Source organism: Colossoma macropomum, unplaced genomic scaffold (genome assembly GCF_904425465.1).
Source record: "Colossoma macropomum unplaced genomic scaffold, Colossoma_macropomum, whole genome shotgun sequence".
Classification (NCBI taxonomy): domain Eukaryota; kingdom Metazoa; phylum Chordata; class Actinopteri; order Characiformes; family Serrasalmidae; genus Colossoma; species Colossoma macropomum.
In genome coordinates, this window is record NW_023494803.1 from 19,231,727 (window position 1) to 19,249,067 (window position 17,341).

A 17,341-nucleotide genomic window follows, 5' to 3' on the forward strand; every position below is an offset into this window, starting at 1 on the left:
AGCTCTTTGCTGACAAAAACATAGTTGTTAGTTTATGGCATGACTGCTAACAACATTTCCTCTGTCTTCATGGCTGTCACTGACTTAAAGTCAAAGGTAATTAATGTTTCTCAGCAGTTTGAGATGTGCTTAGGCTTTATGCTTCTTCAGTTTTAAAAAGGAATGTGGCTCGGTGCGAATTAGCGAAGTTGCGTTACAAATACAGTTGCCAAAAGCATTGCAGGACGTAAGAGGTCCTCAATGACTGACAGCACACTAACATCCAGGCCTGAATCTATGTTTGTTGAGGTGCTTTTTACAATCCAATCAAATCCTGATAGAAAAAAATCATTTCCTGACCACAGTTATTTTCCCCAGAAATATCCTGTTTTACTTGGAAATATGTCACGTTAAGGCAGGAAAAACAGCATTCATGATGACTTTAAAGGATTACTTTACAAATTTCCTCCTAATCTTTATCTGCTGCATCTGTAGTGTACAGTCAATTACCAGGAACAATAATTTTGATGTGTTTGCCCTTCACTGGAAACTTAAAATACACTTGTAACAGAAGCCAGTGGGCATGTACTGGAACAAAACACTAAAGTGTTGCTTTAAGGCAGAAAGAACGTGCGTTTGTACATGAATGAGTCTGTGTGTATTTATGTGCGTGTTGTGGCTTTTAGGGTTGAATAAACTAAGGAAGTCTGTGTTCCTCCTTTGGGAAGTGCAGAAAAATAGGGCAGCATTGTCCTGACTCGGCACTAACACACAGCCTCGCTGATCTAACAAACACATGGAGTAGCTGCCCAAACACATTAACCACAGAACGAGTGGAGTAAATCAACCTACAGCCCATACCAACCAGGGTTTCAGCAACCTGGTAAATTTGACTGGTAAAAACTCTGCAAGTACAAGTGTCTACATATACTTTACTTGAATATACAAATTACATTAACTTAACATTTACAGGTGGTAACACATGTTTACACTAATCTGATGGTTAGCGCTCAGCGCTCCGGTTTTAAACTGCCTTTAGGAGCGCTGGAGGAGAAGATGATTAGTTTTGAGGGTAAAAATTGAGCACATGTGAAGAGGCTGTGAAACTTCAGGTACATTTGACTGATGAGTTACAGCATAATGTACATTTTGAGTGACGTTAACTACAGCGACCAGAATTGTACAGCAAACTGAATCAATACTGGAGTGACTGGCGCTACAATTTCCTACTGGAAACTCTACTATAAGCTGTATGAAACGCAGTTAAACACAGCCTTACATGAAACCCTTGCTTCTCCAGGTAACACAGCAACACAATACCTACGCCTTAATAGTTCTGTAAAAAATAATTTATGTGATTTGCTCCTTACCCCAAATATAGTCTATCTTTCTAGACATTTCCAGAGTTTGCTTCATTAATTTTGCATTAGAGGTACGGCTAATGTAGCTAACAAGTGATGGAAGCTTATGTGCACTATTTATTACTATGCAAACCACATAAATAATCACATACTTCCCTCAGACTGCGTCAAGTTGTTAAGTAATCTCTAATACATTTGCTTATGTGGTTTTTGACACTGTATGACGTACTGATATTTATACAAATGCACAGAAATATGATGCCTAGCTAATACAGCAGTAGCAGCCACTCTGCTTGTACTTTTGACCAATATTTGTGTACTTAACAAGTCGATGCAGGCTCAGGCAAGTGTGTGAGCACGCAGTTTGCATGAGCTTCACTGGTGTACATAAGCTTCCATTACTTGTTAGCTACATTAGCCATGTAACTCCAATGCAAAGCTACAGAAGTAGGGTTTGGATACCTTGGCTGGTTGACTACCTTAAGAGAAAATCACATAAATGAGATTTTTGGCTAAGCTATCACTTTAAAACTGTTCTAACTATTCTTTTGTGCCTCAGGTGCAAATCAGATGAATTCTGTCCACATGTTGTGTACAAAACTGGCACATGTGCAGGTTACGGTCTATGGGCTTATCTTCCTTGCACATACACATTTGAAGGAAGATGCAAAACATAGAAGGATTGTGCAAAAAGTGGAAGGAGATATTACACAGGCGGCTAATTACTAAGTTACTCAAGTCTGAGCAAGACACAGCACCTGGTTTTACATGAATTTTGGCCAACTTTTAAAACCAGACGTAAATTTGCATTAGGTCTCAAAAGACATGTTGATGAGAGACTTCCTTTAACAATAAGAACAGCCATGCACTGAGGCACGAGCTTTGAACATGTGCTGAAAGAATGTTTACGATCAGAATAACACTGTTCAAACTCTCGGGACCACAAGACATGAAGCACAAAATATACCATGATGTGGCCGCAATATGCCTGCATTAATATTTCAGAAAACTTTCTCAGTCAGAGTAAAATAAAAGTAGAACTTTTTGTGGGAAAGAACTTCATTTACTAACATCGCTATGTCTCATTACTGAACTTTCAATTTCTATTTTGTCTCGAGCTTGTTGACGGCTCCATTATTTCACTAGACCTTTTAAACCCTGTCCCTCACAAGTGAGCAGTTTGTGGGTGGAGCTAAATGCAGTTTTCATAGTAGGATGCAGTATTACACCTACCTTGTCTGATGTGGACCAATCAAACTGTTTCTTTAGTTCAGACAAGTTAGACATGTGTTAACATCATATCTGGGTCTAACAGATCTCTATCCACTTTCAAGTGAACTGTGGTTCAGATCGCCACAGGCAGGAATGCACTTTTAAGATGGTACAGACCAAACAAGAACTCAACACTAGAGCCTTTTCTCAGTGCATGTCAGTGCTGTCTGCATAATATACCTGTTTAACATTTGACTCTTGACAGAGCCTTGTATTTTCCCTACAGCATGAACTGCTGCTAATAATGGCAGAAAAGCAATAGTGAAGCATTTGATTTTGTCACATGGATTGCAGGAAGTATTTTTAATAGGTTGGACCAGACATCCGTGAGCTCATTGGTTATACTTACAGTGATACAAACTGAAACTTAAACCAACTGATCATAAATAAGTAGAGATCAAGTAATGCTTATTTTTATTACTCTTATTGCGATACTTGTAGATGAAGCATGTCGTATCTTTTTTATTTTCATGTGTCTGATTTTATTTTCATGCAATATAATCAGTATGATAATAGAATATAAGTGAGGGATAGTTCTAGATTTAAAGCTATGATAAAGTAAAAAATTAGGTCATTTAATGAGGTAAACATAAAAGTAACAATGTGTGTGTATCCCTGCCAAACTTCTGACCGCTTAAAGAATGCAAGGAACACCCACGTGTACTATTTGGTGCACTTCAACCAACCGAGCCAAATGAAAAAGATCGAATAAAACCCAAACTCTGGTGCAGCCTTTAGCAAACAAACTAGGTGTGAAAAGTAAATCGAGCATTAAATTCAGGCACAATGTAGGCGTGTATTTGTGCTGCGCCTGCATTCGTACGTACATATGGTTCACTGCCTTTTGCCCTTGTCAATATGCACGTTTACGTCTATGTGAGTGTATTTTGGGAGGTGGCTGCTTTAAAACATTATTTTTGCCCATGAAGTCAGAGCGCATGTGTGTATATGAGCTGACCTGCATGTAAGTGTATTTTTGGAGGTGATGAAGCGACAGGCCTTGGCACCCATGCATGCTTTTATGAAAGCCTCCCATGCCTTTAACTGAGGTGCTGAAGTCTAACAAAGTGTTTATGCATTCCAGTGCTGAAGGGATTCACAGCTATAAAAGCTGCATGAGAAAAGCGACAGAGTGGCGGCGCGAAAGAACCGACCTCAGCCTTCTTTTTTATCCACTTTAAAGCTGAAGAGGCTACAACGTACCCCTCTACCTTGACTCTCCATTTTGCACTCACCTTTTAGTATGTTTTTATTTTGAAGTGTTTACCTGAGGGAGCCCCCAAGGCCCCTTGGGTGGCTTCCTTTTGGCGTGCTGCCGTGTTGTTGTATGAGTGCATAATGGGAAAATAGACTTGTTTGTTGTGGCTGCACTCCAGCAGCAAGTCATAGGTCCAACCAAAACACCACCGTGTGAAATAAGGAGGACACAGCTGACAGCTTGTGAATCAGTCAAGGTTGAAAGTTGTTAAAGAGCAACTGCTGCTCTGAAATATCAGGTGTTAAAACTATAAGAGACTCAGTTGAAGCAAGAGCTGGATTAGCATATTTTCAGGAGCACAGATCTCCTGGGGATCTTCTCCTGTAATGTGAGAAGCTTGAGTAGGTAATGCAGGCAAAAACATTTTATAGCACCCTTTAAATTGTCCTCTGCAATGGAATTAATTAAAATGGATGCACTTTCTTACATTTTCTTTTATTATTGCTGAGTTTATGTCAAAACTGCAGATTCTAAACTTTTAATTGATACTGCGTTTGTGTCTTTAATGATCTGGATCTGATTAGAAGTTATTGTTACTGTTGTTATTGCTGTTCTGTGGAAAGAAAAAATATCTTTTATGTCTCTGGCAGCATTCATTTTTGTGCATTCTTGACCAGAAAATGAACAGAACTGAACCTGCTGATTATATATATATATATATATATATATATATATATATATATATATATATATATATATATATATATATATATAAAACCTCATATCTCCATTTTTGTTGTTTTGTACTTTTTTACAGAGTTTGAAAATACCAGCCAACCTTTACAATGTGCTAAAACTTCATGATGAATGGACCAACAGGAAAAAAAATCTAGTTCCAATAGCTTTCATTCAAAATTAAGAAGGTTTTGTCCTTCTTCTGTAAAGTTAATGTATGTATGTATATATATATGTATACACACACACACACACATTTATATGTATATATTTTTTCCTTCCCTTGTGTAGGTATTGGACGGTAACTGTAACAGCTTGTTTTTTTGACAAAAAGTTTGGAAATGGCTAAGCTAACACACTGACACTGACAATGTATTGCTCATTGGTTTATTTGTATTTATTCATGTTAGCGCTTTTTTGAAAATTAAATGCTCACTTCCCAGATAAATGGATTTACATATCAGTTTGCTCAGAGGTCCATGACACAGTATGTATGTAATTAAGTACAAATAACTGTGTAACATGAATTCAAATGTATAGCAAAACAAAAATATTACCACTAGATTTCTAAAGGTTAAATAAATTACAGAGACAATAAGAGGACAGCCAAGAAGGATGTTGGAAGATAGTTGTTGCCATGGCTACAGAGATGACGGTGTTGAGGAAGGCTGATGTCCTATATGGCAATGAAACCTGCCTGTCAAAGGTGTTTGAGGGATTGGAGGTGAGCGCTGCTACCAAAGATCAGACGATAACACCCAGGAGCAATGGAGCCTTATGAAGGCATGCCCAGCGTAGGCTGGCTCCTGTGAAAAATACCTATGAACCTTTCATGATATGCAGTGATCCTCAGCATTCTGTGGTTCAGGCATGGGGATTGCTCTCTGTGCTTTAGGCATGCTGCTCCATCAGCCTTTCACTCTTTCTCCCAGTAGCCCTATCCTTTAAAGGCAAAAACAGACAGCACAATAACCCTACTAACCCTTCTGTCGTACCATCCATTACTTCCCGCCTTATTTTCTTCTCTCATTCTTCTTCGAAAAGTCTGCAGAATCCATTCCCCCGCCCCAAACGACACGTGGGCGAGTCAACGCGCTCATCATCTGATAAGGGCAAATTGGCATCAGTCTGAGGAGAGAAATCTCCCGTTACGAGGCGCCCTCACCTTATCAACCTGATGTTTACCCACGCCAGACTCCAGTCATATGCCCCGTCACTCCCGGCAACCGCGTTATCACCGCGCTCCAGACGTGGCGGCGAAAAACGGAATTTCCGAGCTGGCCAGGCAAGTCTCCAGCCCCTATGTGACTCCAAAAGCCATGAGTTTTGTTCCAAGACTGCTGAAACTTAACGTCTATATGGATAAAAACCTTTAGAAGTCACAGTTACTGTTAGAGCTAACAAAAGTGTGATGTAATTCCATATTAGTTATTCCTTATTTTGTCAAAAGTGCAGTTTCTACTCAACTTTCAATCAATTCTACCCCATTTGTTTTTCTAAGTAAAAGAGGAGATATTTTATTTATTACATGAATTTAATGAAAAGTTATTGAAAGAAACAATGAAAGAAATAACATGCCTTACATCTTTGTCATGTTTTTGTTATTAACATTGAAACAAATAAAAAAAAGGTCAGAGGCAGATACGCAATCATTATAATCATTATAATAATTACTTTTGAACAGCATAGCAAAACAGCTAGTAGCAACTCTCAGCCTCTAACGGTTAAGAAAGGAAGACCTCTGAGCCTGTGTGCCTTGAGTGTCACTGCCAAGGTGATTAACCAAGAGTTAATGGGATATAGACAAACTGCCTGTGGATGCCTGCTATTTATTTGTGCAGCAGAACTTTAATTTGGATGTGTTTCCTATCCTGAACATTAACTATACTCCAAGGAAATTAGTTTACAGCAGATTGAAATTCAGAGTTTGTATGTCATTCTGTAGTCTGTGACACGCACAATAAGAAACTTCAGGTCTAAGCCAATTTTGTCTACCTTTTAAACTATGTAATTTTTTTTTCAAATGTCACTTTGTTCTCAGATATATAAGGTCATTAAGTAGTCAAAATACCAATGTTGCTACACAGATATGCCTACTTAAAAATGAAGCAAAAATGAACCACTTGGTGTTCAGGACAACTTTTCAATACAACAATAGCACAACTACAATACTATACTTCTATACTATACAATATGTGCTACCAAAAATACTGCAATGTACCATATAGAAAACAAACATCCACAGTCGACAGGACAGACAACTATTTTGTCCCTGTTCTTTAAAAGAAAGTTTGGTGCATGGCGGTGTGCGGAAATCAAACCTATGAAATCAAAACCATGTGTCAAAATACAGCATTGGATGCTGTGACCAGTGATGGCTTTAAAGTGCTATTGAGCTAGGACTGTAATTAAGACCACCTTTGTTGAGTCTGAGACAAGCCCAAGACGATGACTAATCAAGATTAAGTCAAGACCAAGTCCTAGTGTTAGTCAAGAACAAACCATACAAAATCAAGTCCTTAATTAATTTAATCAAGTGTTATTATACTCAAATGCTTAACTGGCATCACATGGCACTACATTTACTAGATGTAGCGTCGGCATGAATAAAATATGGAGTCATGTGCCAGCTACAACCGGATGTTATTCTTAAAGCAAAAATACAAAAATTCCTCTTCTCCTTACAAACACAAATTTTCTTGGCATTCAATGGCCATTCTAACACTCAGCCAATGCCTGCTCTAAAGAACTCCAACCAATGCCCACTCTAAATAAATCCAACCAATGCCTGTTCTGAAGGAATCCAACCAATGCCCACTCTAAATGAATCCAACCAATGCCCTGAATAAATCCAACATATACCCACTCTGAATGAATCCAACAAATGCCCACTCTGAATGAATCCTACCAATGCCCAATCTGAATCAATCCTACCAATGCCCAATCTGAATGCATCCAACCAATGCCCACTCTGAATGAATCCAATTAATGTCTGCTCTAAATTAAACCAGCCAGTGGCATCAAATTTATATCAAGTTACATTTTGATTTTTACTATGTTTCACAATCATTACATGGAACACTTTTAAATATCTTGGTGCATTAATGCAGAATTTTACTATGGCTTCGAACAAACGTGGTGCAGCTAATCAGACTTCAGATCCTGAAAGATCTGTTTTATAACATAAACTGCCAGCTAAATGGTCGGTTATTGGTCAAATGAATTTGCCCAGCTACTACCCAGTCAACACTATTATATAACAACTCCAGCTACTCACACCATAGGCTATTACTGGCAAAGCCACTTCACTGCCACAAGTGACGAAGCTTGTTGGTTTGCATGGAGTATTTTGGTAATATTAACAATGAAATGATGGCGATTCAAAGCGCAGAAGTGTTAGCATGCATGCAGGAAATACTTAAGTGGCGACAATTTGATTTTTTTTACTTATTTTACTTACTTATTGTTTGATTATGTCTTTTGTAATTAAAATAATTCATTTGTAATTGAAATAACATGGTGATATTGTTGAAAAAAATATACATATGAGTAAGCACAGAATGTACAACAAAACCTATAAGCTTTAGAACTCATCATTTATTCACACAGTGCACCTAAAAAGGTTTCAAAAACAGCATTCATTCATTGGACGCTCATGAAAAACCACAAAATGACATGTTTTTAGATGTCTATCCTGCACTGGAGTCCAGCATACACCTACTAAACCAGCTAAGTACTGAGTTAAATCAGGCGCCACTGTACTGTACAGTGGTCTTTCAGCACCAGAGCTGGACACCCTTACTTTAGACAGTCCCAGCAGAGGAAAACAACAGGGCTCACTAACTACTTTTATAATTCATCCATTAATAAATGATGACCTGATGGCCTGGCACCTCAGCATGGTGACATTTACACAGACAGAGGATAAACTCACCCTGTGGAGGGGGTCATGATGCAGCCTCCGCGATCCACTGTCATCCTGCAGCCGCACCCTCGCTCCGGAGTGTCATGGTTCATTCCGAAGTTGTGTCCCAGCTCATGGGCTAAGGTCACAGCTGCTCCTAGGGGGTTGTCTGAGTGGTCCTGAAGAGAGTGAACAACGAATGTGACCTGCATGTCATCTCACACCCTGCTCTTCATGACTGAAGTGAATTGCTTATACAACTCAATGGATCATACTGTTTTTGAGATATGATTCAGTTTTTTTATTTAGCAATTAAGTACATACTTTAATTTAAGTGAAAAAAATTAATTTTCTAATACTACGCTTCAAAAAAATATGAAAAGGCACAAAGAAAATTGCTCCTAACAACCTGTTGGTGTTCTCAGAACAATGGACTGACCACCCCAGACTTCAGACCTCAACATCACTGAATGTGTTTGGGTTTCTTGGATCGTGAGAGGCAGAAAATGCAACCACATTCTAAGACTGACGTTTGTAATGAAGGAAAAGTGGACGCACAAAATTAAAAAAAAATCCCATTATATTTTGACGCTTCTGTGTAAATTTCTGTTAAATACATGCTTTCCGCTTTTTTGTCTGACACTAAAAAATGAATAACTTAACGGCTGTTTAGACTGAAAAATAAAAAAAACATGGAGGGTGGTCTATGACTTTTAACAAAGTACTGTATTGTATAACTGAATCAAATCAAATTTTGCATTTTGAGATTTCATGCTGCACTGACTCTTATTAAGAAATCATTTAAATCATTGTGAGACCTTCTAGATAGCAAAATCTTAAATGACATGAATTCAAGTGCAGTAAAAATAACATTTGAAAAACATATGGTATGTTAATAAGGTCTGATGGATCTTAGTCCTTTAACATCAAACCATTTCTCGATCACACGAACCCTTCTTTGCTTTCTCCCTTCTTTCTTTTCTCATTCTCCCTTTCGTACACACATACCTTTCCTCACTCGTCTCTCTTTTGTCCTTCCTCCTCACCATATTCCTATTGACCAGAAAAGTGCCTCAGTATCTTACATTATTAGTGAACGGAAGAATTTCTATCTGCCTACAAAAGCACAGAGCTGACCTGAGCACCAGCACATTTCCCTACCCCTCACTCACATCTATCAGATCAGACACTGTTTTCATTAAGAATAAAATACAGATCAGTACAAGAATACTGATCTATGATCAGATGAATCTGCATCTGTACTGATCTCAAGAGGTGTGGTAACAGCGTTTAGTGGCATTGAAAGCTTACATTTCGTTACTATCAGCATGACCAGAGGTGGTCTTTGACATGTACTAAATTTGCAGCATAATAATTGCTTGTTAAGATGGACTAACAATGCCATATTCCTTATCTTTGTGTCAGTGATATGCATGGATGTTTAGATTAACCTACTAATATGTAGCCTATCTATGTGCACATTACTGGTCCTAGCATGAAGCTTCTGCTCATGTACACATTTATTTAGGCTACAAGCTACTAGCATGTAGCTTACATGCCTGTACACCAATGTTTAGACAACAAGCTACTAGCATGTAGCGTAATGTCTATGTGGGCACTAATTTATAGGCTATGCTAGCATGGAGCTTAATGTCTATGTGTGCATGAATGTTTAGGCTTGATGTTCAAGCTACTAGCATGTAGCTTATGTGTCTGTACACAGATGTAAAGGCTACAAGCTACTGGCGTGTAGCCCAAAGCCTACAGGTATACTGATGTCTAGGCCACAAGCTACTAGTTTTTAGCTTGATGTCTATACGCACAGGTGTTCAGGCTACACACTACTGTTAGAAGGCAAATATCATTGCTAAATCGTCTATTGAGGCACAAAATGTCCAATTACTGTTGCCCTGCATGCCACTTATAAATGGAGGTGGCAGTTTCTAGTGGCACATGTGGTAGGTACCACTTTGTATTGGTACATATTCCAGTCCTGATCTGCAAGTGCCAATTCTTAGTATTTTAGATGCAACATTCAGTACAAAGCACTGTAGCATACTGCATAATGGACTAGATAAAATTCCATATGATGTCCTAATATAATGACACAATGCAACACAGAGCAGGCATGGGAATTTCAGCTAAGCCAAGCCAGGAAGGAAGGGTTATGCTTAACTGGCATCACATGCCACTAAATTTACTAGACATATTATCGGCTTGAATAAAATATGGAGTCATGTGCTAGCTACAACCGGATGTTTCACTATATACAGTGGCATGTGGCAGTGTCACCAAAGTTCTTTCTGAATACAACTCTAGACAAATTCCTTGTAAACCCAACCTCTAAGGATTTTTCCTTGTAGTTCTTCACATAAGGGAGTTTCCCCTTTCCAACTCCATTATCATGGCCTGCCTTGATTACAAGGGCTGAAAGATGAGAGCTAAATCATGGGTTTGAAGTCACCCAAGGAGATGTCTGTCCACCCTCTGTCCACTTCTCGTTTACAGAAGAGTTGAACTCTTTCACTATCTTTACTGTCTTAGAGGTCTAGAGTTATTACTGTTGATTATCTCAAAGTACATAATTGTTTTAGTGTGATGAATGACTTGAATGATAATTACTTTAATAAAAAGTGGCACTCGATAAATGCTTGGATTTGACAGATATTTCACACCAATATTTGATGATGTAGGATGTTTAGGCGACGCTGGGCTGCTGTGCTAAAATGCCTGCATCTTATTCATTTTACTGCGTTTGTAATACATTATAAATTATAAATGATGTTTCTCTGTAATGCTAATCCAGGTACATCTAATCCCAGATTTATACATTTTATAAATATTTATGTACCAGCATCAGAACTGGCAGATATGTGCATGACAAATATCGACATCAGCTCACAATTCCCATCTCAGTGTATAAGAGTTAGCTGACAAAGTTTAGAAATTGCACTTTTGACAGAACGTCTTCTCCTAAGTCAATGAGCTATGATCTATATTAGTAACGAATCTAAAACGACTAATATAAAATCACCATGTTCTAAGGGTTAAGTATATCCAGGCTTGTCTCAAAGTACAACCGCAGACTGAGACAGCGGTTTAAACTTGTGGAAACAGACAGACAGACAGAACTTTTCAGAAACCGCCGTCATTGGGAAATGACAGAAACAGGCTAAAAACATCGGGCTGTTTCTTCTATCCAGGCCACATGCGGGCATTTTCTATGAACGTGATCCTACCATGCTGTTTGCTGAGTCATTTAATAAGCGCTCTTGCTAGGTGACATACAATCCTCCTTTACACAAAATTTGTTTGATCTGTGAAACTCAAACAGCATGTGGGTGAGTCAGAGAGAGAGAGAGAGAGAGAGAGAGAGAGAGAGAGAAAGAGAGAGAGAGAAAGGAGAGATAAAGAGGAGAGAAAAAGAGAGAGGACAGAGAGATAGAATAACAGAGAGAGAGAGAGAGACAGTAACGGTGAATGAAAGAAAAAAGAAAGACAAACAGTGAGAAAAAGATGTAAAGAGAGAAAGATAAAAAGAAAGAGGCAGAGAGGAGAGAGAAATAAAAAGAGAGAGGCAGAGACAGAGAGAAATAGACAGGAGGAGATAGAGGCAAATAGAGAGAGAGAAAGATAGATATGAAAGAGGCAGAGAGAGAGTTGGGGACAGCCACCTCCCAATAGAAAGTACCCTGTGAATGATGATTTTGTGTATATTTACCTTATTACTCTCTCAGTTCATGAGTTTAAATAAATCATAACATAATCTTTAAACATATCTAATGTCTGAATAATTATAATAATCAATAGTTTGAACTAATCATGAAGATTGCTCCTTATATGTATTTTTATATATTGATTTCTTCATTTTTATTAGCCCTCTTAATATTAAGCACTTCTTTCAGCGATTTGGCAAAAGCTGTTAGTTGCAATCAATGCCAACAAAGCTTTATGAAATTGAATTTAAAAACTGAGATGTGGCAAGAGAGAAAGAGAGAAAGAGAGTTTGAGAGAGAGACAGATATGAGGAGTGGGAGAGACATTTACTACCAATAGTGAATAAACTGTAAGATAAACCGTGGTGATGTAATACATTTTATTCATGTGGAAATGGTGTATCATGTAAATTCAGTGCATCTCAGTGTGTAAACACACAGGAGAATCAGAGCACAGCTGGAAGAAAAACATATCTATCACTGTACAGACTCCTTTCTCACAGGTCACAGACCTGCTGACACTACCTAGTCTTTTGGCCATTTAATAAGTACCATTTATCAAACTATATGGCCACACGTCTTAAATTCAGGCTCATGTCTAATCGCTGCTGCCCAGCTCGACTCTGCTGAATTTAAAAAAAGGCGCTTTTGCCATGGCAGACATGTAACATACTCCCGGAGAGCGAGTGATTTATCTGGGCTAATAAAAATGTAAATGTGTGGTATTTAGCTCCGGTAAAGAACCGCGGGTGATTTCTCTGATTGACAAGCAACCGCTGGGCGCTTAAGAGAACGCAGGTGCTGTAGAATGACCTTGGGCGGCTCCTATGGAGTTCCACTTAATTAGATTCATTACCACTCAAAATCGCAGGCGCTCCACCTACCATGAGGCTTTGTAGAGCCACAAGGGGCCACAAAAGCCCCTGGTGGGTGAAAAAAAAAGTCAAAACACTGAAGCAAGCTTTCTTTACAAGGGGAAGTTGAAAGTCCAAAGCAATTTTTCAGCATAATGGAAGCAATCAGTAATGCGTTTAAAAAAAGAATTTCACAATAGTCAAAAAGATTTCTCATTCCTAAATTGCCTGCTTAGGCATTTAAAAAAGTTCAAGACTTCTTGGATTGTGTTTTAGAGAATTTTTGTGATTTTTTTAGGTTTCATTTGGGAGTGTTGACTGTGAGCATCCTGCTGAGATTCAACTTTCACTCGTACTCTCCAGTGAGATAAAAGCACTTGAAAGGGAAAAAAGAATTTATGAATGAGGGAAGTGAAATGTGGTGGCATAGAGGCCCAAAGAGCAAAAAAGAACTATAAACCAGAAACCATAAAAAATAGGAAAATGGACTCAGTTGAAGAGTTACTGGATAAAGTAGTGCACTATCCACAATTAACTAAGAGTTATGGCTCAGTAACTAACACAAATTATTCAGTATAATTTTAAAACTAATAGTTACAATTGGACCATTTTATTAAATTTGTTCAAACTGCGGTCCCACAGTAAAAAAAAAAAACAATTAAAAAAAGTATTCAGACTTCAGATAGTTACAAGGATTATGTTATGTTTATGTTATATTTAAACCCAAGACATTAGGTGAGACAGTAATAAGCTAAATATATAGAAAATCATCATTTATAGGGTACTTTGTATTGGGAGGTGGCTGTCCCAAACCCTTTACCCTAAATAAAGTACATTTTTTACATATACATATTTTTACAATACATATTTTAAAGTACATGTTTCAAGTACATTTTTTTTAAAAGACCTTTTTGATTTCTTGTGAAGTTTGATTTCTTTTGATTTCTTGTGAAGTGAAGTTGAAAGATTTAGAAAGAGAAAGAGTTACATTTTTAAGCAAAAAAAACTTTTTTAAAAAACGCTGCCTCATATTTTCATGTCACTGAATCACAAAGAGTTGTAGTCTATAGGTGGAGCCTTATTTCTGCCACACCCCTGCGTTTTAGAGCAGGAAGTGAGACTGCATTCCTGTCATGGCCACATGGTGCGCAGTTAAATCTAACTGTTTGAAGTAAATGTGTCTCAAAGTCTGAAAATCAGTAAGAATTGTAACTACCAAAACACCAATTAAGTTAACTTTTATGTGTTTTAATGAAAAATAAGACTTTATGTGTGTACAACTGTTCAAAGCTGCATTCACTAGTCACATATTGGCTAGCGTTTTTGATTTATGCTTAAAATTAGCTAAAATTGTCACTACCGAAATAGTTGTTTGGGTAGTGACAACATTTCACATTCAATCATTTATATTACTAAAAAGACATAATTAAGGTATAGGATCACTCAAAGCAAAAGGATTTTAGTCTAAAGTCCAAAATGTGTTTTCAACTCTGATTTTGAACCAATTCGGTGGAATGATCCAGTTATGAGAATGAGGAACTAAAGTGTTCCTAACATCCAGGCCCTCATGCTGTGTTTACATTCTGCTGCAAACGGGATATCCCTTGTTTTTAAATGGAGCAGTGATGAAAACTCTGTCAGTGGTAACACCAGCGTACCGCAGCGGTCAGCATAGTTTAAGGGGTCAATGTATGGCATAGACTGTATTGAATATAGTGTATGCTTACCATGACGATCCCACCGGACTGCTCCACAGTGCACATGCTCATGATGGGCGCCATGCCAATAGTGGTGCCTTGGAAGTACACACCGCTGCAAGAGAAGAGCCAAGTTCACCACATGACTGCATTTTATATGGACTTAGTACACACACCAAAAATACCTCTGCGCAGCACGGACATGCAAAGAATATAGCTGTGAGTTCTCAGTGCATGTGTTTGTATGACTTGACAGTACCTGATGAGCTGGGCATTGTCATGCCGTCTCTGGGGTAGCAGTTTGAGTTTTCTCCAGTCCAGAAACTCATGCAGGGTGGTGAAGGGGTCCTGAGTCACTGGACACTTATCAGAATCACTCCAAACCTCCAAGCCCACCAGAGCTACACGGATATTTAAAGCCCTGTAAAACTGAGACATCACACAGATTTCTATATACACATAGTGCACTGTATACTGTACAAGCTTTTGCATTTTTTGTTTAACCCTTTAATTCTTTGATAATTTTAGTGAGGAATTGTCTCGACCCACATACACTACCATGCAAATGTCAGAGACCACTCTTTGATTTACTTCACTTTCATGCAAAACAGCTATTATGTACAAGTTGCCCATTTTTCATTGTCTGGAAAAAGAAGACAAATATTTAACAGAAAATTACACAGAAAGCTCAACAACTAAATATAATCTTAGCCGTTAATACAGCTTTCATTCTTCTCTGGAAAAAACTGCAGGGATATTTTTACACAACTTCAATGTTCAGTTTTGAAGGTTGGTTACACTTTCTGCTTTTCACAATCCAAGTAATCACAAACACATGCAGTGATGTTGGAGTCTGGAATCTCACGCGGTCAGTCCATTGTTCTGAGAACTCCAGCAGCTTCTTTGATTTTCAGATTTTTTCTTTTATGTGTACTTTTATTTCCCAGTAACGGCTTCTTGAGCTACACATCCTTTCAGACTAGTGTTGAGTTGTCTTCTCACAGTGGAAGGATGGACAGAAACACCTGTGGATGTTTTCAGATCTGTAGCAAGAGTGGAGCTTGATTTTCTCCTCTCTCTCAAAGATGAAAGCTTTAAGTACCGTTTATCTGATTGTGACATTTTGGTGGTCTACCAGGTCTTGCACAGATGTTCGGGGTCACATATTCTTTTTAATTAATCATTTCTCAAACTCTAGTCTTGAGAACAGCTGTTTTTTCACTTATTTTCTAGTGACTTCCCCTTTTATTATGGAAGTGGATTATCCTTTCTGTCTATCTAATGGCCTGAAAAATGAATAACCTGTATGTACTTTGTTTTGGCTGGAAATCTGACATCTTTGGCTTTTGAATTGTGTTTCAAATGTACACTGGAGCTTGTTCAGAAAGTGTTTCATCGCATCACTGTGGATCTGCATCAGCAGCAGTTTTATTTCTGCTTCCGTTTGACACATTTGATGTGTTACTTTAAATTAAATACTTTACATAAATTTTTTCCCTTCACATCAGAACTGCTAGAAAGAAGTTAAAAACTTACTTTTAAATTTAGACACCGGAGTCCACATCGTTTTTGGGGGTGCATGAACAGGCGACACTATAACCTGTTTGTGGGCTCACACTTTAGTTTCTAACTCTTGCAACTACAACTTACACAGCTGTACACAGTTACTGCAGTTACTGGATAATAAGTTTTATGATTAAGAGATTAATAATTGAATAATAAGTCTGCAATATCGGGTTTAGGACTCAACCTCATCTATCCATCTGTTAAACTTAGCCTGCAGTTCATTTGCAATCTAAAAATACTGAGGACTCATACCTGGCCTCTCAGCAGGGAGCTCATTCATTTTGGCAGAGCTACATCTATCTCTGTCAATCAGTTTTCTATTTTCACACACAATCACTCCTCCCTGTTCATTAAGGGAAGGTGTACAGGGCATTATACCTTGTCCACGTAATTGGCGATCTCAGCTAGCCTCTGCTTGACCTTCTCTACATCTTTGCCCTGTTTATGAAACTGAGGAGAGAGAGAAAGAGAGAGAGAGAGAGAGAGAGAGAGAGAAAGGCGGACACATCTGAATTCGTTATTTGGGGGCACAATTTAAAATACATTATTAAAGAGTCCAAATTTTAACAACTACATTGGTCACCCAGTCATGCATAAACAAGTGATGTCAGCAATAGTTACACAACAGTGCAGAGCCTTCATTGTGTTAGGAAACAAAATATCAAACCAGGAGGCATTTATTTTAAGCAGACCAATTCTCTTCTGTTTTTGAAATATCAGCCACTTGCACAATCCATAATTTCTTTTCGGCAAAGTATTCTTTCAAAATGTGTTTCAGATCATTGTTGTTTGAGCATTTTCTATTCAGGCTTCTGCAGATTTGCATCCAAAATGCCTACACATGTTCATGATCCATCAATGAACACAAGCTCATCGGCACCAGTGTAAGAACAACAGCCCCAGATGTTTTCACATCTGTGCTTTACAGTGGTCTAAGTGCAGTCTGGTTGGAATTCTACTCCAGGCTTTCTCCACACCATCAGTGAGATGTTGTAATAAAAGTGTGATGTTGTGCTAAAAGTGTTTTTTTTTTATTATTTTGTTTAACATTTTATGAAG

At 38.1% G+C, this 17,341-nt stretch overlaps 1 protein-coding gene across 1 annotated transcript in view; it reads right to left on the bottom strand.

Annotated features, from left to right (window-relative positions):
• The window catches only part of adam12 (ADAM metallopeptidase domain 12), a 184,790-nt gene that overhangs the window by 63,429 nt on the left and 104,020 nt on the right, over window positions 1–17,341 (bottom strand). Inside the window, exons 8-11 of the mRNA XM_036592898.1 lie at window positions 16,661–16,732; window positions 14,976–15,145; window positions 14,747–14,831; window positions 8,480–8,628 (exon numbers count right to left, since the gene is read on the bottom strand). Coding sequence (XP_036448791.1) covers window positions 8,480–8,628; window positions 14,747–14,831; window positions 14,976–15,145; window positions 16,661–16,732 — 476 coding nt within the window. The remainder of the gene's footprint in view (window positions 1–8,479; window positions 8,629–14,746; window positions 14,832–14,975; window positions 15,146–16,660; window positions 16,733–17,341) is intronic.